A 24,737-nucleotide genomic window follows, 5' to 3' on the forward strand; every position below is an offset into this window, starting at 1 on the left:
ATACGCCCAAAACATGTCAACTAGAAATAACTTTATTTAATTTAATCTATTAGCTATAAATTAACTGATTACTGCCCAACACTTGCTGAGGAACGCTCATTGAGCCAACTCGCTCGCTTTCCAGATCTCAACAGAGTGTCCTGCAGATCTGAGCATCAGGAAAGTCATTTGGTGATTAAATTCCTGTCAGGATGCAGGTTCAGAATGTGACAAAAAGTAAATGATGAACTTAAAATCTATGAAGTCAGTAAAAAAGAATGAGCATCACAAACGGGTTCCCACAAGCCGGAGCTTGTTCACCTCCATACAACCTGCAGAAGTATGTTAATAAAGCTTTCTCTCCACCACTTTACCCGAGTTAAAGGTTCATACCAGTGACATTAGAGCATTTGATGGTGTCATAGCTTCATAATATAACGTTTGTCATGTTTGTTCCATCCTGTGTTGCTCTGGGCTCATTTCAAATGGTTGCCAGAAATCTGCCAACCAGTGTCAACTTTGCATTACAATAAATGTATTTTGAAGACATTTGGCATAGTGTCTTATTTATGATCCAGTGCAGTGCCACCATGGGTTGACAGTTGTGGTTCAGAATGAAAGGTCACATGAATAAACGATTGGATAGATATAATCAGGGTGTGTCAGTATGTCAGTGTTACAGTGTGTGTGGGGCAGAGTTACCAATCAACCAGGCTCTAAATGAACCCAGTCAGTGATTTGACTGTATATACAATATACAGCTTTCCAGCAGTTCGGTTGTATGCCTTTTGGATATGAAACCGGTGGACACTAACTGGATGAGAAGTGTGTAGAGGGTTGAACTCCGGTCCGGTGGTGCTCTGTTGGTCCTATTTACTGGAGGATGTGACTGCACAAGGCTCAGAGCCTTTTCTTCTTTTTTTTTTAAGGAAAACCTCCAGCTGGCCCTGTGTGTGGAATGACAACCAAGGATCCAAGCAGGGCCGGCTCACAGAAAAGAAAACAGCTGTCAGACAATGAATTACTGTTCTGTCACCAGACAAGTGCTTTTCGGAGGCCAGGTTGAGGAAGCTGAGAGAGCGTGGGTATGACTGGGATTCTCTCATCTGCACATATGCACAAATATTGTATGTTTACCTTCTCATTTCCAGTAGCTCATGGAGTCGCACATGTAGAGAAGGAAAAGTAAATTTGACGTATTGACCATGCCTGTAATATTGTATACTTCAGTGTCAAATATTTCATTAGTAAATACAACATTAACTCAATAGATTTACCTCTCTGTATATAAACATCCACATGTTCAGTACCACAGTAAAATCCTGAAGCGAGAGGGGAAAAAAATCTCAGACTTTCCAAAAATGCTGTTCTTTTTCTGGTGAGGGCTCTAAAAGGTCCACACGGCTCACTTTGGCAGCAGCGTGGCTCTGCAATACAAACAGAGCACATCCTCAGACTGACCCCTGTGAACCCAGCCGGGAGCTCCACAGAGGAAGCTGCAGGTCTCAATGCTGCCTCAGTCTCACTCAGAACTGTGAGGCTCAAGGGCATCACGGTATTGAAGAAGCTCTTAGATGAAGTCGGTTGAGGGGCTCAACGTTTACGTTTGCTGCTGTGAATGGAAGTAAAGGAAATAGTCTGAATATTTGCAACAAGAACAGCTAAATCTTTTTATCTGGGCTTGACATTTTTGAAAAATGGAGTGTAAATGTATATTAAAGTATATGTTATTTTCCAGTTTCAATAGAAACACTGACAAATTTCTTAATATTGTCAAGTTTAGTTTAGTTTTTTCTTTTTTTTCACATTTAGAAATATATTAATTTGCTTTCTGGAGAGATTATGCGGCTGCGGCAGAGGGAGTAGAGCGTTCATCCTCTAATAAGAAGGTTGGTGGTTTGATCACAGTCTTCTCCCGGCTGCATGCCGAAGTGCCCTTTGGCAAGGTACTGAACCCCAAATTGCGTGTGAATGGCAATAAACTGTAAAGTGCTATGAGTGGTCATCAAGACTAGAAGAGCGCTATACTGTATATATACAGACCATTTAACATTAGAAGAAAGAAGGAGCGTTTTTTGCAGCAGTCTTTTACTTTAATTGATCTAGCACGAGTGTTGCCAGTATCATTAACAACAGCTCTGTTCTCATTAAATGTTCTATTAAATCATGACACTGACTGTGAACCTGTGTGCACAATATCAGAACCCTCAAATCTGAGCAGTGAAAAGTTAATTCAGCAAATCAATTAATTTAAATAAGAACACCAATGTTATTACTACTGGAAAAAGTCCTTATGTCCTCCATGAAAAAAAATTACATCTCTCCATGTTAGCTGATAGGACATGGACCAAAACAAGTCAAGAGGACAGGGTCCTCTTGAGGGTTTTTCATGATCTGTATTTGGTTTAATTAAGTTATTTGATGCTTTAGAAATGAGGTGATACATCAAGATTGACAGGTGAGGCTGACTTACGACTGATGTTTGGTCAGGTTCTATCAACAGGATGTCGATATCACTGCGCCAATCCCAGATCCAGCTCCGAATCATGTCACCTGGGCAAAATGGCAGCACCTGTGTCCAGACTTCTTTGGCTTTGCTTTATATAGCGGGAGGAGGTGGGGATGTCTTGTCCATCTTTAACTACATTGGTTACAGCACAATGTAAAATCACAAGTAGCTAATTTTTGCTTTCAGTTTATGAACAAACAAACTAAATACAATGTATAAATATGTCCAAGTTACAGTTTGTTGTGTTCTTTTAAACCAGCTAGGTGTTACTGTTTTGGGTATTTAATAGACTAGGGATTAAAATATACACATAGGTTAAATGTGCCAGAGTAAATTTTTATCAAGATTCATAAATTATTCCTTTTGAATTCAGTCTTTACACAGTTAAAGAAAGTGAAAGAAATCTTTAATTTGCCGGTTTGTCCAGATCATGCATTTCCGATCAAGGTTTGTGAAAATCCATTAGGGGAGAGCGGGGTAATGTGAGATTTTTTTTTACATTTGCTCCCCTCTAGGCGAGCTAAAATTATATATCAGTAAAACGTACACATTTCCCATTAATTCAGGATGTTTTCTAGCAATGGAAATTATCAGAATGTCGTCAGGACAAAGGGCAGTGAAAATATGATTGTTTAAAAAAAAAGTGGTCTTGTGTCTCACTTTACCCCTAAGCTGGGGTAAAGTGAGATAGACCAGAGAAATCAAGGGGGTAAAGTGGTCCACTTACTTTTTCCACTTTAAATCTACCATAACAACACATGTTGTAATAGTTAAAATCCTGACAGCTAGATTGACAACCACTAATATTGGACTAGTAACAGAATCATGGGGATTGGTCAATTAATCACATTTATGATTATTATGATTCATGTGATCTCTTGCACACCCTAGCTTACTGGCACATTTTTTCTCTGTCCAATTGGCAGGGACAGGGATATTGTTTTTCTCTGTGTATTCAAATGCCAGTTCACGGCACTTAACTGGAGCAAGGCCATGAAACTGGTCAGCTAGTTGTTTCCAGTGTTTGGCAAGCTCCTCCTCCATCTCATCTGTGAATATTCTCTTTACCTCAGCTACTGCACCCCAGGCTACTGATTTTACTTTCCCTTTCTCTTGTTTCTTTATGAATCTTTTGAGGGTTGTCTTACCAATATTTCTATCCCTTACAGCTTTTCTTAAGGACTTCTTTCCTTGCATGACCTCAGCGGCTGCACTCTCCATTTCTGCGAGGGGTGTTTGGCCCCAGGTTGTCTTCCTGGTGTAGTTTCTTGGCATGATGGCTTTTCTACAATGTTTATGACATCACAAATAAAACACATGTAATGTAATATTACACTAAAATATGTTTAAGACTAAACTTAACTTGTGCTTCATGTTGGGGTAAAATGAGACAGTGTCTCACTTTAACCCACAGCATTTGTCTCACTTTACCCCACAGCCACGGTTTTAGAAAAAACAACATCTCTTAGCAATTCAGGCTGATCTTCAGCTAGCATCAATCACATGGTTTTATATGTTGGAAGTTCACCAACATGTATGATATAAGTTTTTCTACCTGAATCAATTTGTTTTGACAAAACAGTTGTTTAAGTCCAAAGCAAGAAAATTTACTTTTACATTAAAAAAAACTCATTTTTGTGAAAAAACATACTTTCCACAGCACCAGCACCAACTTCTCCTTCATGGCAAGGGGGAAATGGGAGGGGCTTGAAAACATAATGGTCACATGACCACAAATGTGTTCCGTTGCCTAGATACAGGGGGTGTCTCACATTACCCAATGTCTCACATTACCCCGCTCTCCGGTTTTTGAGTAATCCTGTTGACAAACAAACAAATAAACAAACAAACCAAGCAGACAAATGACTAAACTCCTTGACAAATCATTGCATGAATGAGGAGTTCACAGCAGAGACTTCATGCCATACCAGTGGATGATCTGATAAAATGATGGTATATTGCTGCAAAGAGTTGCATATTAATTGGTTAAAAGTGATATTTTTTTAATACTTCTTTCAGTATTCTTGATGACAAAGTACTAGTAGAGTATTTAAACTGTGAGCTTATGTCAGGGAAATGTCCTTCTGATAAAAAAAAGTTATCAAGATTCAGAAAAAAAATTGTTCTCTTTAAAAACTCAGCACATCAAATGGTTTTTGCATGTAGCCAGACATGTATATCTCAAGTAAAATATATATAACATCTGTCTGTGTGTGTGTGTGTGTGTGTGTTCTTGCGTTTGTGCATGCCTCCCAGTAAGAATTGCATTTAACAGTAATAATCAAATCAGACATTTTCATTGTGCAGCTTTCAAAAGACAATCAATTTCTCCTGCCAGGGACTTTCTGCAGTTCTCCTTACATCGTAAGACTCTCCCGCTCCCAATCACTTTTAATTGGAAAGTAATGAAATTTCTTTTTAAGGAAATTATACAAGTTTACGAGGATCATCTCACTTGGGAGACACAGGATAGCCTTATCTTGGTTTTGTTTTACGCTAGGGTAAACTCTGCTGTGCAGTTTACTCCAATTCAAACGAGAAGTGTCTACTCCTTTCACAGTGCTTTTGGATGAAATTACCTGGCTTTTATATCAGCTCTACCATCTGGGTCCTATTACCTCAGCAACTGATGAGCCAGTCCGAAATGGTTGCATTTGTCTCTGAGAATAATATTGTCGTTGCTAAGCAAGTGTTACGTTTGTTATATGGGGCCATCTTAAACACACTCCAAATTGTTTGGAACATATCCAATTTTATATTGGTCCTATTGTAAATGTAAAAGTGTTTTGAGAGTGATGTTGATACCAGAAATGATAATGAAATACAGTATTCCAAGTTATAGAGTAAATCATGGTGAGTGGTCCATAAGATTGAATGGATTCACTGACAAACAAGCCTGAATTCAATTAAAAACTAAATTTCATCAAAGCCCCAGATGTGCTCAAACTATGGTTTCCTAAGGAGAACATGATATGTTTTTTCTCAGTATTGGGGCCCTCGCAGTCAAGTGTCTAAATATAGAGTTTTGACGCCACTACTAGTGGTCCAAAGAATGCATATTCATATAAAGCAGCTGGTGTATTCAGAGAAGTGGGCTGCAGGATGCCAGGGCTGTCATGTGTTCAGAGGGAAAGATGGTGAAGGGATCAAAGAGCCACAGCCGGATAAGACACGAGAGCCAGTCAAAATGCTGTTGTTGAAAGACAGAATAATGACAATATAATTGAGGGAAATATGTTGAGTTAAACATTGTATATCTCAGCTCTTCCACCTTCTGCAAGACCACATCTACAACCTCCACGTCTCTCAATTCTCTACACGCTCAGCTTGTTGACTTTCCCTCAGCATTACCATGAGGTTATTAGGGTTAGGGTTGAGATATTTGCTGATTAGTACTCACTATGAAATGGAGAGGAAGAGGATGAACTTTAAAGATATTTACCCTCCAACCTCAGTATTTTTGCATTGCCTCTGTGTCCCATTGTTTGTGTTCTAATAAGTTGGTCATTTCCGCCGTGTCTTTCCAGTACTGTGTCAGCCTGTGTCCTGGCAAATGTCATAACATAATATACAAAAATAGCACATCTGGAACTACTGCCATAACCATAGCCAAGTGGTCTCTGGTTCAAATCCTGGCTGGCCCATTTACTGGGAAACGCCACCAGATTTGTCGTCCCCGCTTCTTCTTGATCTCTCACTCTCTCTCTCTCTCTCTCTCTCTCTCTCTCCTCGTTCTCTCCTCAATTTGTAGGTGTCTGTGTACTCCAGCTCAAACCAGTAGGGACAAGTCATGTGTGATGTTGCCTAAAGTTCTTGTAAGTATCATTCATTTACACACTCACATAATAAACATAGGGCCCATGTTTAAAAATACCAACGTACCCTTTAATTGTCACAATTAAAGTCCACAAAACAAAAGAAAAGGTGCTGCTGAGCCTACGCGCAGAGCTGCTTTTGCAATAGCTTCTTATCCTTTGTCTTTTTTTTGCTTTACCACTATTAATCATTAGTTTGCTATTTGTGCTGTGGGGGATTTCAGACTGTTAAATGAGTGGGTTCCCTCCATTCAAGCAGCTTTTGGAACATCCACAGGACTTCTTTCTGCAGACAAAGAAAGTTAATCAGCTCGCTGCCAGCAGCACATCTTCTCACACCACAAATCACAACCCCTGATGTCAGTTTTGTTTCAGCTAAGCAATGACTCAGTCTATGACGTACAACTAGTTGGCTATATGAGAATGAATTAGAAGCAGATATTACAATCACATGTTTGCACACACTTCAGATATCTGAGGACACGTCCTGTTTTTACTGCTAAGGTAAAACCTGATTTAGTTTATTGTCATGCACAGATGCTCACCTGTCCATGCATCACCATGATATATTGTGCTGATATGGGTGTAATATTCAGTCTGGCTGTGTGACACCGAGACATCTTTTACTCTCTTGTTTTTGATTCAAAACCATAGATAATCAATGTCACGTCCTGTTTTAAGTATACAGCAGACTTAAGCTACATTTTAAAGGCAAGACAACCCTGCTGCATCACCAGTTATATTCTGATAGGAAATCAAATCCATCCATCAACTCCATCCATCGACTTTCATGGCCCATCTTTCCAAGGTCAAAAGGGGCTGGAGCCCATGAAATGTCACAATAAATATTCTTCAAATTTTAGTTCTTTAAATGAATATTCAATTATTTTTAAATAATTATGAATTATTAACAATTATGATTATGACATTATTTGCACAAGGTTAACATTACAAGACTGCTATTACTCATCTTATTTTCCCTGTGCATAAACATGAATATACAAACTATATAATTCAAATGATTGACATTAGATTGGTGTACATTATTTTTTAAATCTGTATTATAATGTGTAATAATGTATAATAATGATCATATATTTCCCTGTTGGGTCAGATTCTCAGTTTCATCAATAAATACGTGACATCATCAGATCCAATTTACATATTAACAAAAATGTGCAAAAAATGAAAAAATGCAAAGGTGCAAAAAAAAGAATATTAGCAACACATGTCTGTCTGCCTGTCTCTCTGTCTCTGTCCCAGTTACTGACAGACACTCATCTGTCCTGCAGGTTCTGAGACTTATATAAGATAAACCAGCTAACCTCAATGACACTAATCTCTGAGAGGGAGAGGATCACCTTCCCTCCCTGCACTCCCTCACACACACACATACCTCTCTTGTGACCAGATTCTCTTTGTGTCTATACTTGCTCCAATCCGTTTCCTTTTCCATCTTATTGCTGCTCAATTACTCCCGCCCCACCTATAACCTATAGGATCCAGGGATGACTTTGTATTTCCTCCTGTTGATACTGTCATGTGAGTCGACAAGTCTCCAAACATTGACAACAACAGCCATCAGTCACTGCTGATTCTGGGCCTGTTCTCTCCCAGTGTCTGGTTTCTTTTGTGTCTTGTGTAAGTTGTTAATACCGGTCAAGCGTGACACTGTGTAACACTCCGCCAGAGTTGTCTTGCATTACCTTTTGTTTGACACACCTTTAGCTCCAAACAGTTTCCCAGCTCGGCTCAAATTTGCTCCAAATCTTCTGATAAACATCATGTTGTCACTACAACAAAGTGGGAAACTGATATCATACCTAACATTATTGTTCACTGTTGCTAGGTCATCTTTTGAAAAAAAAAAAGTCAATTCCTCTCAGAACTGCAATCAAGTCTTTTCTTTTTATGGCCTGCTATTGAATATTGCAATTGTTTGTTACTGCTCTAATCACTCTTCATTTCAATTTACATTGATTATAATGTGCAACAGTGTAAACTGAAGGACTATGGCTTGATCTTATTTGTGAGCTGCATTTTGTCATTTTAAATTTTCAAACCATTGTGTGCTTAACCATGTAAGGACAATTAAATAAAGTTGAATTAAAACTTAAATGGATTCTGATTAAATTTAATAGCTATCAAAAGGCACAAGATATTTTGCTCTGGTTAAATTAAGCAGCTTTTTCTTATTTGCAATTGTGCTTTTCTTAATAATAACACATATAATGCACTAGCTATATATCTATTTTCTTACACAGTGATTTAAGGAAGATAAATAGAACAATAAAATAGATACAATCATACTTATTGTAAGAGCTAATAACATTTGTAAAAGCTTTGACCCTGAAAAAAAACTTGATAAAATATTACTTTCACAATACATAGCATTGTTCTGTTGTTATTATTATTATTATTATTATTATTATTATTATTATTATTATTATTATTATTATTATTAATAATAATATTACGATCTGTGGCTGATATTACTTTCTTTATTAAATGCACCACATGATTGGTGAATGGGGCGACAAGGTGGTGCAGTGCAATATATAGGATGGTTAGTTAGTTAGGTAGTCACAACAAGAAGGTTCCTGGTTTGGAATCCAAGGTAGCCTGGAGTCTGTCTTTGTGGTTGTTCTCTATATAGACGTTTTCAGACATGAACTCTGGATAAAATCCAGAGAACTGTCTACAGACTCCTCCATAGAATGCAGGGGAGAGGTGGAACAGCCAGGTGCAGCAAACAGAATGGGAATGGGACTTTTTCCACCTGGCCTCCAAGCATAAAGTACGTAGAAACTTTGGAGCGTCTCACGACATTTGCGTTCACAAATGCACCTCCTCCGGAGAAAATGGGGAGGATCATCAGATTCCAGTGCAGGTCTGAAAGCGGCTATAGTCCAGCAATTTCTGCTTAGTAAATCTTTTTTTTTTTATATGCTGCATTTATATAGAGCTTTTCTCGTCTTGTCTTATCTTATGATTACAAATCATATCACTCATTCCAGACACATATTCATACAGAGCTTCAATACAAAGCACTTTTTCTGTCACATATCATCCACAAACTGACATAACAGCCGTCAGGGGCAGTTTGGGGGTCTTACTCAAAGGATTGGACGACCCACTCTATCTTGACACACAGTCGCCCATAAAAAAGGCCCTCATCCCGAAGTCAGTGTGTCAGACCAGGCGGATATATACTCCAATCAGTACCAACATTAAAACCAGTTCCCTGCTGGTTGATGATATGACTGAGTAGCCGAGTCTTAAATGTCCAGTGTGTTAGATTGAGATGAAAGGGATCTATTGTCAGAAATTGAATATAAAATAATCCTAGTGATGCTTTCACTGGTGTGTAACCACCTAAACTGTATGAATTGTTGTTTTCTTTACCCTAGAATGAGCCCTTTATATTTATATAAGGAGCGGGTCCTCTCAACGGAGGCCGCCATGTTTTTTACTTGACAAACTAAACACCTTTTGAGTTTTTATGACAACTGAAGACTAGCACAGGTTCTCCTTCATGCTTGGAAGTAGAGGGTAAGGTGAGGGGTATTCAGCTGCAAAATGCAACCTCCCCACTAGATGTCACTAAATCCTACACACTGAACCTTTAAAAGCCTGACGTGTCTGCTGAGGTGAGAGGTGTGTGAGGCAGGTTGCTGTTTTGAGGTGTGGTGTGAGCAAGGGCCCTAATCCATTCAGATGATGCTGTTTTATTAAAAGAAGTAGTGCGCTGTTGATGCAGCTGTCTGTGACCTGCAGCTGACTTTCACTCCGTCTTTTGAAAGAGTTTTTCTCTTGACATAGTGAAAGTCCCCCATGGCTGTTAACTTGCATGATGAATGGTTCCTTACAGCTTGAACAAACTCACTCCTCTGGAATTTGTTTACAATCCTGGGGGTTCTGCTCTCTCGCTGTCTGCTCAGTGTTATCCCACACTACTTCAACAAGTGAAAAAAGATCATGTTAATATGTTCTTATTCTGGGGATTTCTGAGACTAAGCCGCACAGTTAAATAACACGTTAGGCTTGGCTGCAGTCGCGTTCCCCACCAGTCTGGACTGGTATCGTAACCAGGCCGACACGGCAGCCAGTTCGGTCAAGCCACCCTCCAAATGGTTCTTGCTTATTCCAAAAAAATGTTAATCTGGAAAAAATGTCTTCACTACAACAAGGAAGAAAACAGGTAAGAAATCCCAAGAAACCGGCTTCTCTCCAATCGTTGCAGTGGAAAAGCCATCAGAGAGCATCTGAGAGCTCAGACGAGGAGCTGGGGGATGAATGACAAGCGTCTAAGCTCATATTCAAAGGTAAACAGGTAATTATAAAGACATTCACTGGCTCCTACTGTATGAATTCCCTCTGCGGTTGGCTTTAGCTATAACCCTCTGCTAGCTCACTACTGGGAGTCTTTCACAAGTGAAGGCTCCCTCAAATTAAGAAGGCTGTTTGGTTTGATGCTGCATCTGAAATTAAGGAGCAAAGATTTAGGTCCCTCGGCGCTGTTGTTACATCAATCTGACTTCTTAAGAGCAAACCCTCAAATGACAGGGTTCTTAGGGAAAGATTAAGTAAAGCTGTGCTTGAAATTAAGAGTGAGACTAGCAGCATGTCATACACTGAGACAAATTCAAAGATGTGGTTGAAAAAAGATGAAGCGCAGCAAACAAAAAAGACAAAAAATGCAACCTCAGGTGATAATTTTCTTTGGTTAATTTTACGAGTGACACATTAAAAAATAAATAAGTTGTTTTAATTTCTATTATTTAGAATCAAATGTTAGTTTAGATTTAAGGTATAAAGTTGTGTCAGATCGTTCAAATTCTTAACCGAACGAGGTTGAAGAAAACCAGGACTGATGGAGTAAATGTTACTTTTATAAAGCTGAACACAGTTCACCCAAAATCCAATGAAACGTCTTTCAAATGACATCAAATCAAATATTATTTGTATAGCCCATCTACACAAATTACTATTTGCCTAATGAGGCATAACAAGGTGTGACATCCCCTGTCATTTACCCTTGACTAGAGTGAGGAAAAATGACCACCCCCCAAAAAAAACTTACACAGGAGAGAAAAAAACTTAAAACCCTTAGGAAGAGCCTCAAGTCAGGGATCCCTCTCCCAGAACAGACAAATTGTCGATGTCACACTTGAAAGCTTGACAGCTGCATTCTGCTCAGTCCACTGAGGGATGGAAACTATATAACAATAACACAGCCAGTAAATCTGGTGCTATGTGGATATTTGATCCCAATTAAATCATCGTAATATAATAAAAAAGCTAATTTAGTTTTAGTTTTAGGGCTGTCTTGTGGTAATATTATGACGATTTTAAAGGTTAGATTCCACTGTTTCTTAAAACAGTTCTCGTATGTCCATATCATAAACGTTGCTTCTGGAACGTATCTCTATAATATTGTATTGTCTCCACTTGACTATGTAAAGTTCTGTGAGAAAATGTCTGTTGTGATTTGGTGCTGTAGAAATAAAACTGAATTGATTTGCAAGTGCTACTGGTTGCAGCAGTTGTTCCTCCTCTTCCACAGATGAATCCCTTCCAAATGTGATTTCAGTGCAAGTCAAGGGGGACCAAATCCACAGTTCTGCTTCTGTGCGAGAATCATATTCAATTCAATTATGGATTATTTACACAAAGCCAGATCACAACATGCATTATCTCGAGGCCTTTTACACAGTAAGGTCGGGACCTTACGATATTTTAGTAGGAAACTCAACAGTTTTCACCATAAGCAAGCGCTAGGCAGCAAGGCAGAGGAACGCCCGTTTCACAGGGACCTCAGGGTGCGCTGCAGGTTAGATCAAATCAAGTGGCTGTCCTCCAAAGTTTGTGTTTTCAATAATAAATTCACACTTTTTGTCCATAAGGGGGAGGCTCATATTGTCTTAAGGCAGACTTTGAAAAAAAATGGTAAACTAACCCTTTCATTTTGATATCAAGAAATAAAAAGGGCCAATTAAAGTATTGCGATAGAATGTATACAACAAGTGTTGTGTCTATACGTCTCTGTACATGCATCACTGCTCACCCTCCACCTGTCAATCATAATTTCATGGCTCCGATTAATGCGCTTATGTGAAAGTATTAATGTCCTTATCATGTGTGCCATATATAGCTCTGTATCATACAGCAAGTCTCTTACTCATTCTGTGTTTTCTTCTCCACACCCTTCTGTATCTAGGACAAGTTTGTCATGTGACCTGTGTGACACTCTGTTGTGGTGAGTTTCGTTTCAGCCCTGACGACCAACAGTTGGACTGTGGGCTCGGCAGGCCTCAGCACTGATTATCCGCATGGCTGTGTGTGTGTTTGGGGATTCTGTTAACAGAAATAATTTGATGAGCAGGCAAAGATATTCACTGTACAAAAGCGTTAAAGTCTCTTTTTCGGGTTGGATGCAAATCCCCTCACATTCAACAATGGCTCTCTCTGGCAGCATGCGGGCCAGTTCTGGACGGGTTTCTGGCTGATGGGTCTGTCGGGCCCAGCAGGCAACGGCAGGGATTTTCCTCTCTCAGCGATTGAGGAGGGGAAGCTGTGTGAAAGCCACAGAATGGCTTGTATCAGTGTAAAGCGATTCGCCTTTGAAAAAAAGAAAATTTTATCTAAAAGTCAAAATGAGCAGTTCTTCTGTCTGGAACAATCCAGTGCAGTAAACATGATTCAAACTCAGGTGAATAATGAGAGACATCGCAAATCTGGTTTTCAGATATTTTATTGATCAAAGCATCTTTAACCTTTTGACCCATTGGACACATGACAAAATATAGCAAAAAAGCTATAGAGAACATATCCCCTGAAGCCTGATCACAGATTCCAAAGCACTGCCACATCTGCAGTGTGTGATACATTTATAAAAATAACAATCATAAAAAATATACATACAAGACAAAAATCTTTTTCTTTTTTTTCAAAGAGTGATTTGTAAAAGACATCATGGACAGAAATGGGTAACTGAGACAACATGTACAAGACGAAGCAGTAATCCACAAGCTCTAACCAAGAGGCACAATCACTATTTGACAGGGCTATAGCTAGCTAGACGGCTTTTTACCGAGTATCAAATGACAACACATTGCCTGCGCAATCCGGAGGATACCATCGACGTGGACAGTCACTGAGAGGAGGAAACAACTGGACAGAGCAGATATGGATTACCTGAATTATGCGAGACAGAGGACAAGAAAAGAAACGCTTTTTTTCTTCAGTGAGAGAATTTCTCTTTGTGTCGCAGGACTGAGTCGATCCTGGTTGTAGGACCAAGCCTTCGTCTTTATGCTTAAAAATCCCCTTTAGGGAAGGCTGCAGTAACGTTTGCAAAAAATTAAGTGTGTTGGCAAAGCTGTGGCATGTAATCATATACATATATATATACATATATATATATATATATATACAGTTCTTTAAAATGGGTTTGGATTGAAGCATAAAACACATGAATAGGCATCATCAAAGCAACACTAGAAATGGAATATAAGTTGCAACTTAAAGTGTGTTGAACGGGTTCTTTTTAAACGACAGATGATCAAAACAGAAAGCAAATGCTGAAACGGTTGTTTTGGTGCCCCCTGGAAAAAGGGGCGAGCTGCAGCACTGTGCATTAACTTGCAACCTGACCTGAACAGAGATTGCTTGTACAGTGAAGCATGGTAGCCCTAAAGAGATAAACCCCATCACCAGCTGCACCCATCTCTCCAGACATACTCACTCTGCCTCCTGCCTTTCAACGACTTCCTGTCCCTTTCTCTCTATTCGTCTTTTTTCTTGTCTTCTCTAAACACAGCGTCTTCGGCTGCACCACATCAACAAATGGCTCATTAGACTTCAGGGCCATCAGTGGGGGCCACCGAGATGTTTGGCACGACATGTCACTGTCTGAACCCTGAACAGAGCGTCTGCAGATTCCGAGCCTACAGCTAAGTTCAAGCTCTTCAGCAGCCGCCGAGGAATTCCCTGCCAGGGTGCTACAGCAAATAGTGTCTCACCGTCAGCTGAGGTGTCTCAGCAAATATCCTTCAGCTGCAGGAGGAAGCGTAGGAACGCACACACAGCAGCTCTCTGTCTGACTCTGACTGCAGCTTTTGCTCTCCCTCTGTCTCTTATCTGTCAACCTGTGAACTTTTTTTCCCTTCTTCGATGAGAAAGAGAAAAGCACCGCTGTACAAAATACACAGAAAATAGTGTGTGTTTGAGAGTGAAACTTTTGCTGATGATCTATAAAGTGCAGCTGAACAACGCCTGCATTTTTGTTAATTGGGGACATTTTAGCATCACTCAGAGGAGTGATAGATTTTCCACATATCCACATGAAAAATGTGAATCTTTTAATGAACCATTAGACCAGGCTGATGCATGGCTGCTTATCTGCATCGAAACGTACACAAACATGATCTCACGTATACATTCACAAGCCTCTGAGCTGCTGTTGTCTCTGTGTGCCTGACTTTGAAATAGAGTGGGGCTAATTCACAAAAGTCATATGGCAGATAGGCACTTATAAACACACAAATATATATTCACATATACAAATAGACATAGATTTTTTTTTATCTTTTATTTTTTAACCCATCAAAATCGGGTTTTAATGTTAGAGACAATCAAAAAGAAAGATCTTTGGTCTGTAAACAACCATAATTATATCCAAATGCAAGGTGGAGTAGCCGGTTTGTTATCCAAACCAATTTAACAGCATCCCAGTTCATCTCTAGAGTATACTGGGTGTTGGGCTGGAGCCCTCCACATGCCTGTGATTGCACCCAGTGATTGTGTTTGTGTGTAGGTGTTTGTGGGATCGTATGTGTTTGTATGTGTGTGTGTGTGTGTGTGTGTGTGTGTGTGTTTGGGACTGATAAACAAACCCCTGAATGCTGGGCTGCAGTAGCTGTCAAATTCAGGACACGGCTGTGGCCGTTTGCCCTGATGCTGGAATGTGCTGTCTAATCCATTCTTGACAGATTCGATCAGTCTTGGTGACTCGCGTTTAAGAGACTGTCACATATGTGCATTCGGCCTTTACCTCCAAGCTCTACCCAAATGAAGCTTTCCCCAAACCTATAGTTGGCCTGTGCAGGATCAGGAGACGTTGAGGAGATGTTCTCATCGGAATAGTATTGGAATTGAAAGCCAACTGGATTTGATCCAGCATTCATCCTCAGCTTATAAACAAAGACACAAGCTTGAAGCTTTGACAGTAAAAAGAAGACTCCTTTTTCTGTCGGCTGTCAAACACTGGGCAGGTTTGAGGCGGCGACTCTGCCGCTTGATGCCGTTTAAACAAATCACACTCCCTCCATCCTCCTCCCCCTTGGGGCGGTCTCAGTTACAGGGAAGCCAGGTGGAGTACGCAGGATGCTGGCAAGCAAACACTGGCTGAACCTGTGCTATGTAGTAGTTACTGAAGTTGCCATCTGCCACATAAGGAGCAGGTTGATAGTAACATGTGACATTAGCCACGTTGGGAATGACGTTCTGCTCGGCAAGCACTCGCACCGCCAGCATGGCTATCAGCCCTAAAGTCTGCCGCCTCTCGTGTCCCATCAGACACACCGTGCTCTCGTTGACCACTCCGTGCAGGGTCATTAGGTAGTCGTACTTGCGGTCCTCCAGGCCCACAAAGTGGTTTTGAAGGTATGACTCCAGCTTTCGCTGCTGTTCACCAATGTCGGGGAAGTCAATGAAGAACCGTGAGCACATGTAGCGCTGCAGGGATTTCATCTGTGACTCTGAGGCAGCTGTAAAGTCCCTCACCAGCAGGTGACAGTACTTCAGCAGACCCCCGCCTCGGATCTCCTCCGGGTTGCGGGTGCAGATGACCTTGTGACGTAGGTGGTCAAGGGCCTCGACAAAGTCCCCATATACGCTCTCTCCAATGATGGTGGGGTGGAAGGTCTCAGCCATGGGGTTTTCTGAGCACTCGTAGAACAGCAGCAGAGAGTCCAGCTTGATCTGAAATGAGTCCACACTGAACTCAAACTGCCGCCGGAGGGAGTCCACAAACTTCAGCTCCACATTCTTCCCCCGGTTGTTGGAGAGCGAGATGAGACTCCAACGGTCTGAGTCGTTACACACCTTCACCATCTTCTGCACATAGGCTTCCTGTGATTGTGTGCGTGTGAGAGAGAGTGTGTGTGTGTATAAATATATGAAGAAAAGGGAGAGAGAAAGCATAAACATTAAGTAGATAGCCTTAAAGAAACAATTATTAAGTTCAAAGTCACTTACAACCCCATTTTGACCTAATTTTGTATTATACTACTAGATTTATGTATAATAATCTTTTCTATATCCATACATTTTATTGTTAAGTTTGTGTTATGATGTTGTGTTATTATTGCAATTGACCCTGATATTACTGACCATACAATGTACTTGGATATGGGATCTAGGTGGCTGAGCTCAGGATCCTTTCCAAATTGGATTACATCAATCCTCTTAACTACAGAAAACCAAAGTTTTACTATCACTTCACTAATCTAATTGCACATTAAGCAGTGCGTAATGGTCGTTAAGCCGAATTGTCACAAATGCAATCAAATCTTATCACTTATCTAAAAGTAAACAAGTATAGTAGGGGAACAATCTGTGGGTGCGTGTACCTTTAATGTTAACGGCGATATTTTCTCTTTATTCACACAATCTGGCAAAAAGTCCAGGAGACAGTCCAACACTATGTCCTTCACGGTCTGGAAGTCGCTTTCTCCTTTCATATCTGCGCAGAATATGAGGTCGAGGTCCTTGTAGCCCAGTCCGCTGTCCTCGTGCAGGACGTGACTGGCCGCGGAGCCGTTTAACCGCACGTCCCGGACGTGGATGTGCTTTTCCTCCATCCGTCTGCGCACCACTTTCACGATCTGCCCAGGCTGCATCGCCAGAGTGGGGAAGTTCCCGCGGCCGTGGATCGGGATGGTCTCAGTCAGGATGGAGTCCAGCCGCCGCACTTGCTCCCAGCTGAGGACGCTGACGTTGCTCCCTTCGGTGTCGGACATGCAGCTGGCGGTGGAGCTACTGTCGTCCTCGGACATGGCGGAGCGAGAAAAGTCCAAATAAAAATGAGAATAAAACCTTTTCCTCAAAACGGGAACGAATCGACGGTGGCGTCTTCACGCGCAGACTCTGGTGTTGCTCGGCCGTAACTTCATCCGCATCGGTGTTCTCGGGAACCGAAACGACAGTGACACATAAAATAAACAAAAGTAAAAAATATAAATAAAATAAGAAACAAAAAATAATTAAAGAGCCAGGGCGGATAGTGACTGTTGTGGCCGTGCGAAACGGTTGGTACAATGCGCCTGCGGTTGGAGATCCAGTGGCGCAGCAGTCACTGGTGCTGTTGGTTCGGTGAGAGCAGGACAGAGTGCAGCCAGTCTGCAGGAGCGTGGAGGAAGACAAAGGAGCCCTAACTTTTAACTCTTCAAATAGTCGCCTCGAAGCCGCTGTCAGTGCGTCCGAGCTCAGCGCATCACAGTCTGAAGCTCACCGATCATCCAGGAGGGGGTTTGTTTTTCCGGCCGTGACTCCATCGTCCAAAGGCACGCCTATGATTTGATGAATTTGCATGAATAAGCTGCTCCTCGAGTCGCACTCTTTGGTACAATCCTCCTTCCCGACGATCAACCCCCCCCCCCCCCTCACAAGAAGCCGGAGGATTTTATACGCGCTCGGCTCCCATCAAGCTGCTGCGGAAGAATCCTGGTTCATGAAGACAATCCAGCTGCCTTGCTCCTATAAGTCTAGTTCAGTTCAACATGTGTGGAAGTTAGTGAGGAAGTCACTTGCCCACTTGACCTGCGCCAGCCTTATGATAGAGTCTGGAGTCTGAAGCTGGGCGTCACTGCCCCCCCCCCCCCCCCCCCCCGTCTGCTGCTCTCTGAAAACCTTCTCAACACACTGACCCATGTACCAGCTCCACTATATATATCCTTCACATCGATTCTCTCTAGTTCATCTGTAGTGGGGTGCTTTATAAATATATACACATCAAATATTACTATATGAAGTCTTTTCCAATCAAATCCTTTTCACTTGCACTCAAATTTACACAAAGTGCCAAAATGTCCCCTTTGATTATGATCTATAACCAAATTAAAATGCGAAAATATACACAAAATAATAAGATTAAATACAATAGTATTCAGCTGTACGGATCTGATGGGCTCCTCCGCTCACTTCACGTTGGCATGTCGCCCTCTGTGGGCCGATTCAGGTCTTAGACGTACACGCACTCTAAATGTGTCGCAATAAAGCACCATAATAATAAACATTAAACTTGCGCAGCTCAGTTAAAGAGGAGGAGATGGGCGTCTTTGCTCTTTAAAACAGACGGAAAATATTTTCTCTGTAATCTCATAAGCCTGTTAGACCACTGACAACTCCAGATCAGGGTCTGCAGCCACCTTCTGATGAGAGTTTCCTTCGAAAACTGCAAATCATTTGTTGCACACACTTTGAGAAACTTTGATTCTCTTATTGTTCAACGTGAAGTGCTAAAGCTTTGTGTGTTAAGTTTTTATTCTATTCAGAAAGATCAAATTAGCAACGTGGCCTTTCTAAGGAGTCAGGGGGTCAGACGAAAGCTGTGGTGAGGCCCAGGTCGGAGGGACTGGAGAGGTCAGGGACCCCGGGAGGGTGGGGCACGTGTCACTGACGCCCCATTAGGCAGCGTAAAGACTTGCGTCACTACAGCCACCCAGATCTGTAAGCCCTGTTTATCCCATTTACTCCATTGCACTGTCTTAATCCAGAGAGACCCACACAAGAGCTCGGCCTCGGCACGTCGTCACATCCTTCTGCAGAGACTAGACATGGACAGGTTTAGCGGTGGTTCACATAGTAGGGGTCAGGACCCCATGGTCTATGTAACTGCTCCAGAGCTACTTCAGAATGACTCCTTGTCAGGCTGTTCTACAATATACTGTCACTTTTTGTTGTTTGTGTGCAGAGCTTTTTATAAACACTCTATGCTGCAGAGTGGCATTTGAAAACGTTGTGCTCATCCTACCTCTTTCATCTGAAATGCAGATTTTATAGTCAATGTTTTTCATAAAATGAGACTGAATTTTCTTTATTACTGTTCATGTGTGTGGTTCATATACAAGTTTGTATGATTTAGTAATATGCTGTTATTTTTTCATACATTACATGTCGGCTGCTGCAAAGGTTTGTTAAGAAGACGACACAATCTTTAGACCCAAGTTCACAACTGTGTCAAAGTGAAGCTCTGTAATTCTGCTCAGTAGCCTATAAAGCATCGCAGCAACAAAGCCGACGTTGTGCTTTTAATATGAAGACAACTCGCCAAAGAGGAAGTGATTCTGAGTGTAATTGCAATGATCAGCACCTGTGCTGTGTCACTGCAACATGCGGAAATAAAAATAGTCAAATGATCGAAGCGAGCAAGCAGCGATTTTGACCTGTGGTTTAGCCCAGTTGATGACAACTAATATAGTTTATCTGAGGGCGTAGAACAAACCGCCTCCCCCTCCCCCCATACCATTAATATTGAAAATATTCAATCATCTGTGATGATTGAATATTCATACCATTAATATTGAAAATATTCAATATTAATGGTACTGACTAGTACAGAGCAGTCAGTACCATTAATATTGAATATTTTGCGGTTCAGAATCGCACCAATTTTAACAATTAATAATACACATTTCAAGTGTGAAGCTGATAAGATGAACAGTTTGCTAGATATGTGTTCCACATACAGACAGACAGAAATACTTTAGAATTAGTAGGTAGATTAAAGAAAACTAAAAATGTTTTATGAAAGAAATTGCGAATAGTTTTGAAGAATGGACATTCAGTCCCTTTATAAATAGCCTATAACTTTTTTTTGGATACTTTTCTTTGGGGTGTATCCCCCCGGCCTGTGGGAAACCTGAGATTAACATGAAATTGACTCCCCTCTTTGATCTCTGAAATTGAGTTCCACATCTGGAAATGTACGTGGAACTATCAGTCAGTTACAATGAGCCGAGTGCAGCCTCGCCTCGATGTGTTTTCCAGGTGTGGACTGAGTCCCTCAGCTGCTGCAACCACATGGTCCATAACTGAATCTGAGCTGCTGACAGAGACCGACCACAGCTTCACACACACTGCGATGCCTCAACACGCCAGAACCCTGCTGATTAGTTGTTTGCTGTAAATACTTGGCACTTCAGTTAATCACCAGTCAAGTGGATGACTCATTGGTTCAGATACTGAAGTACATGAATGGTGTCATGTCAGAAAATTCCATGGAAGCAAGATTTCTGAAAAACATTCAGACTCTGGTGACATTATTGTCTTTTTACAGTTTCTTTGATCTAAGGGTTCTAATGTATATATATGTAATATAAAATATACGTTTTCTTCTTCTGTTCCATATAAGTTGTTAACAGTCAAACAGAGCTCACCACTCGGGTCTATGAAACATTTTCTGAATAGTTCAACCCAATAAAAAGTAAAGAGAAAAAGAGAGACCTGTTTTGTTTTCCTGTGCCATTCCTCCCACTGCATGATTTGGATTTATCGACCATGGAGTCGAGGGTAACATTCCTGCTGCCTTTGCTGATTTTTCAGTTCACTTTAGGACTATCTGCTGGGATAATCTTCTTTTCAAATCTTCTGTAAATCATCCTCGAAAATATGTTCTGTTAAATGTTTATTCCCAATGACAAAATATTTGGACAGATATGAAAGATCAAACTGAAAGTGATGTTTTTACTGGACAAGACTGATTAATATTGAATGTTTCATTAAACACCAGACTTGACCTTTGAGACATTTTAAGGCCACAAGGGATATCTTTTTTTTCACAAACTCCTTGAACATGTAATTTTGAGGAACAAGTTTAATGGGATGCAATGAGCTGCTGAAGTGGGACTGTAAAATATCAGTAATGTGGGAATCAGGTCATCACTGGGAAAAAAGTTAAACATCAGTTGATATAAAAATAATTCTGTGAAAAATATGAAACATTTGTTATGGAAACTCAACACAAAGCTTTACAAAGCTTTATAATGAGTTTCACATCATTTTTCAGCTGCAGCTTCGATTTTCTCAATGCGTCGAGAATCCACAAATAAATGCATTAAAATTCCTTTCTTTAACATTGTGTAAACTTTTTCTTAGATTTCTCTGAATTCATGTATCTCAATTAAAAAACAGGATTTCTTATAGGACTGATATTTATGAATGTGCTCAAATTGGTGCAGCTCCCTTTCAAGAAAAGATGTGGATCTAGTGGTTTCATAAGGGGACTGTTGGGCCGGGCGGAGGTATGTGCTCTACTGAGTGTCACTATGGTTTCATCATGAGACTTTTCATGATGCTGGAGTTGTCCCAACTTACTGTCTCCCCACTGTTTAACACATGACTTAGAGCAACAAACACAATGCTGAAGTAACTCTTAAATAGCCTACTAGAGGCTGATGATGATTTATGATGCTATGTATTTTTTTAATGTTTTTTCCTGATTAAAATAATGTTTGACAAGCCAGAGTCTCATTCGCCTCCTCCTTTAAACAATCATATCTCTGAGGAGTCACTTCAGTCTTGCAACATCTAAAGTATCCTTGACTACAGTTTACATCATAAGGATTAGCTTCTGTTAAAAAAACATCAACTCTTGGACATTTGGATGTTCCACATATCGTCCTGTTAAAGCACTTTTTAAGGAACAAGTTGGAATTTAGCTTTATCTCTTTCCAGGATCAAGCAGAACAGACCCCGAGCTTCAGGTTTCTCCAATTATTAATGTTTCTGTCAAAATGGAAAAACAAAATGGAAAGAAGCCATTAATCAGCGATGAGTGATTAAACAGTACACATCAGAGAAAGGAATGGTTCTCTTGGTGTGGTGACAGAGAGGGCTTCCAACGCAGCATCAGCAACAGACGTTTCATTTTAAACTGTCGACAGAAGGGGAAGTCTCTTTTTTTGTTGCTGTGACAGTGGAGAAGTAAAGCTGTGACCGTGGAGTAGTAAAGAAGAAGATAACTGGGGGTCAGGTTTGATCAGAAGCACTCGTCTCTGGACGAGCAGTTTCTAAGGCAACCTGGGGGGGTGGTGACAATGACGTTTCTAGAAAACAAAGACCCTCTCATTGTAAGCCCATCTGTGTCTCCTCTCTCCTCCCTCACCCTCACTTCACAGAGATAACTGGATTTCCAGGATGGTCACATTAGTGTCAGAGACAAATTCAGAGTTAGTTTTGGTTGTGGATCATAGGCGAACAGACAGGAATGGGATTTCCAGTCTTTTTCAGTCCAACTGCCTCTGACCCCCAGTGACAAAAAGCTGGAGAATCATTCAGTTGACAAGGAAGTGTAGCGTGGGGTTAGACAGGATCTGTGGCGTGCCGAGGCAGCAGCAGTCACTTCTGCACTGGGGATCCATTTTTTCAGCCCTGTTTTGGTTCCAAATTTGTGTCGTGTGTGTGTGTGTGTTTGTTTAGTTTCATATGATTGTGGAAGATGAGTCATGCTTCACAGGCAGATAGAGAGGCACATCTCACCTAATCTTCCTTATTATAGGGTCTCTGTGAGACAGCGACAGTAAAAGAGGTCAATGTTGCTGCTAAAGCACTTGAGAGACTAATAGATGCTACAGACGTGCTGTGATCTCAGTACTGTACGTACTGTTTTTGGCTAACTTGCGTTCACCTTCACAGTGTGAAGGCCTCTCCCCTCAACCGGGATGTCCCAACCACTCTGAAGATATACTGAAAAACCTCCATATCAAACAGCCACACCTTCCACTCAACAAGGCCTTGGTTATCCCATCTGCGGCACTATAATTGCTCCTTTAATTGTTTAATTGCACGAGTGCATCTTTTGCAAGTGTGTCCATTCAGTGACAATGGGCCTCTGTGGTCGTTTAAAACAGAGTGATGAAAGAACAGCAGGATCAGTGGCATTTCATCAGAGCAAATGTAAAATGCCATTTTGGCGATTTACGGTAATTTCCCTTCTTAGTTAGGAACATGAAATGATTGGTATTACCAGTCTGACAGAGCTTAGATATGATGGTCAACTGTCCCAGTCTCTCTGCTGATCAATCAGGAGAGTACAGGTTTCAGTCCATTTTTATATACAGTCTATGAGAAAGAGCCAGGTTGACTGTTTCCCATCTTAATGCTAAGCTAAACTAGACAATTTCTGGTGGTAGCTTTTTAATTTAAGACATAACAGCGGTAGCAGACTTCTAATGTAACTCATTGAGAACAATTCCCTAAAATCTTAAAATGTGACTTGGTAGAGATGAAGAAGGAGAAAGAGAAGAAGAGAAGGGTAAGTGAGAAAGAGAAATGGACCAAGGACCATTCGAGATCTGTTGACTGCATTTCTGACAATGATAAATGATTCATGAACCCCAAACAATCACGTGTGCAAATGTAATTTTGTGAAATAAAGGTTAAAACGGGGAGGGATGGTTAAGTCTTCCATTAGTCTTATATTAAAATGAATAGTGTAGACAGGAGAAAAGACACTATAATCATTACAGGAGACGTGTCAGCAAAAATGACTTGGAGATCGTTAACATTCCTTCATTCAGAACAACTGTCATCACGGCTGCTGGCTTGGCACCTGCTCTGTCACAAGGCTCTGCAGACGTCACAGGACCATGCTCTCTGCCAGGAGACACGTGGCCACGAGGCTGTCAGCAAAGTCCAAGGGGACGTCACCTGAACGACAAGAGACAGCAGGAGGGCCATCACGTTCTGGCCACACTCTCAGAGTAAGACACTTCCTTGAAGCCCTGATGATCTTTGCCAAGCTGCCAGCAGAATGACGGCGGCGGAGAGGTCAGGTAATCCAGGGCTAACTGGCTCCATGTCCACTAAATAGGATTGAAAGGGCCAGTCAACCCACTGCGACTCAGGCTATGAAGGGAAACTAAGCAGCCGGAAGACTCTTTGAGCTACAGGTCAGCATTCAAGCTCAAGCAGAGTAGGAATAACTCTTAAGTAACTCTTAAGGTATTATGGATGATGGGTCCTGCATTTGCCATCACTGCTGCTGAATGACCTACTACCCAAACTCTGCTTCGTCTGAGTCTTCTTTAAACATTAGCTAAACACATCTTTAAAAGGTATTATTACATTTGAAAAATATTAATTCATTATCACGCTTATTACTGCTAAAACAAACAAATGCATCTCATAATAAACATGTATCAAATAATTTGGCGTGCTAGTTGTTTTCCAGAAGCCCTTATGGGGCTGTTAGCTGCTGTTCACTTGGGGAGGTCACCTTATCAAGTATGTAAATACATGTTCCAGACTAAACTACAGCACTTCCAGTACCTTCTGCCAATATTAGCACACCCTTCACCCAGCCGTGGCCCTTCAGTAACCAAGAGGTTAGTCCAGAGTTTCCAGAGATACCAAATACTGTATGTGTTGGG

At 41.0% G+C, this 24,737-nt stretch overlaps 1 protein-coding gene across 1 annotated transcript; it reads right to left on the bottom strand.

Moving 5' to 3' along the window:
* Nucleotides 1-14,656: 14,656 nt before the first annotated feature.
* On the bottom strand, nt 14,657-18,148 carry tent5aa (terminal nucleotidyltransferase 5Aa). The gene is made up of 2 exons (XM_053433412.1): nt 16,938-18,148; nt 14,657-16,437 (listed from the first exon to the last, which is right to left on the bottom strand). The coding sequence occupies exons 1-2, from the start codon at nt 17,361-17,363 to the stop codon at nt 15,658-15,660; spliced, it is 1,206 nt and encodes a 401-aa protein (XP_053289387.1). The 5' UTR covers nt 17,364-18,148; the 3' UTR covers nt 14,657-15,657.
* Nucleotides 18,149-24,737: the final 6,589 nt, after the last annotated feature.

The sequence above is a fragment of the Pleuronectes platessa genome, chromosome 10 (assembly GCF_947347685.1).
Source record: "Pleuronectes platessa chromosome 10, fPlePla1.1, whole genome shotgun sequence".
NCBI lineage: Eukaryota > Metazoa > Chordata > Actinopteri > Pleuronectiformes > Pleuronectidae > Pleuronectes > Pleuronectes platessa.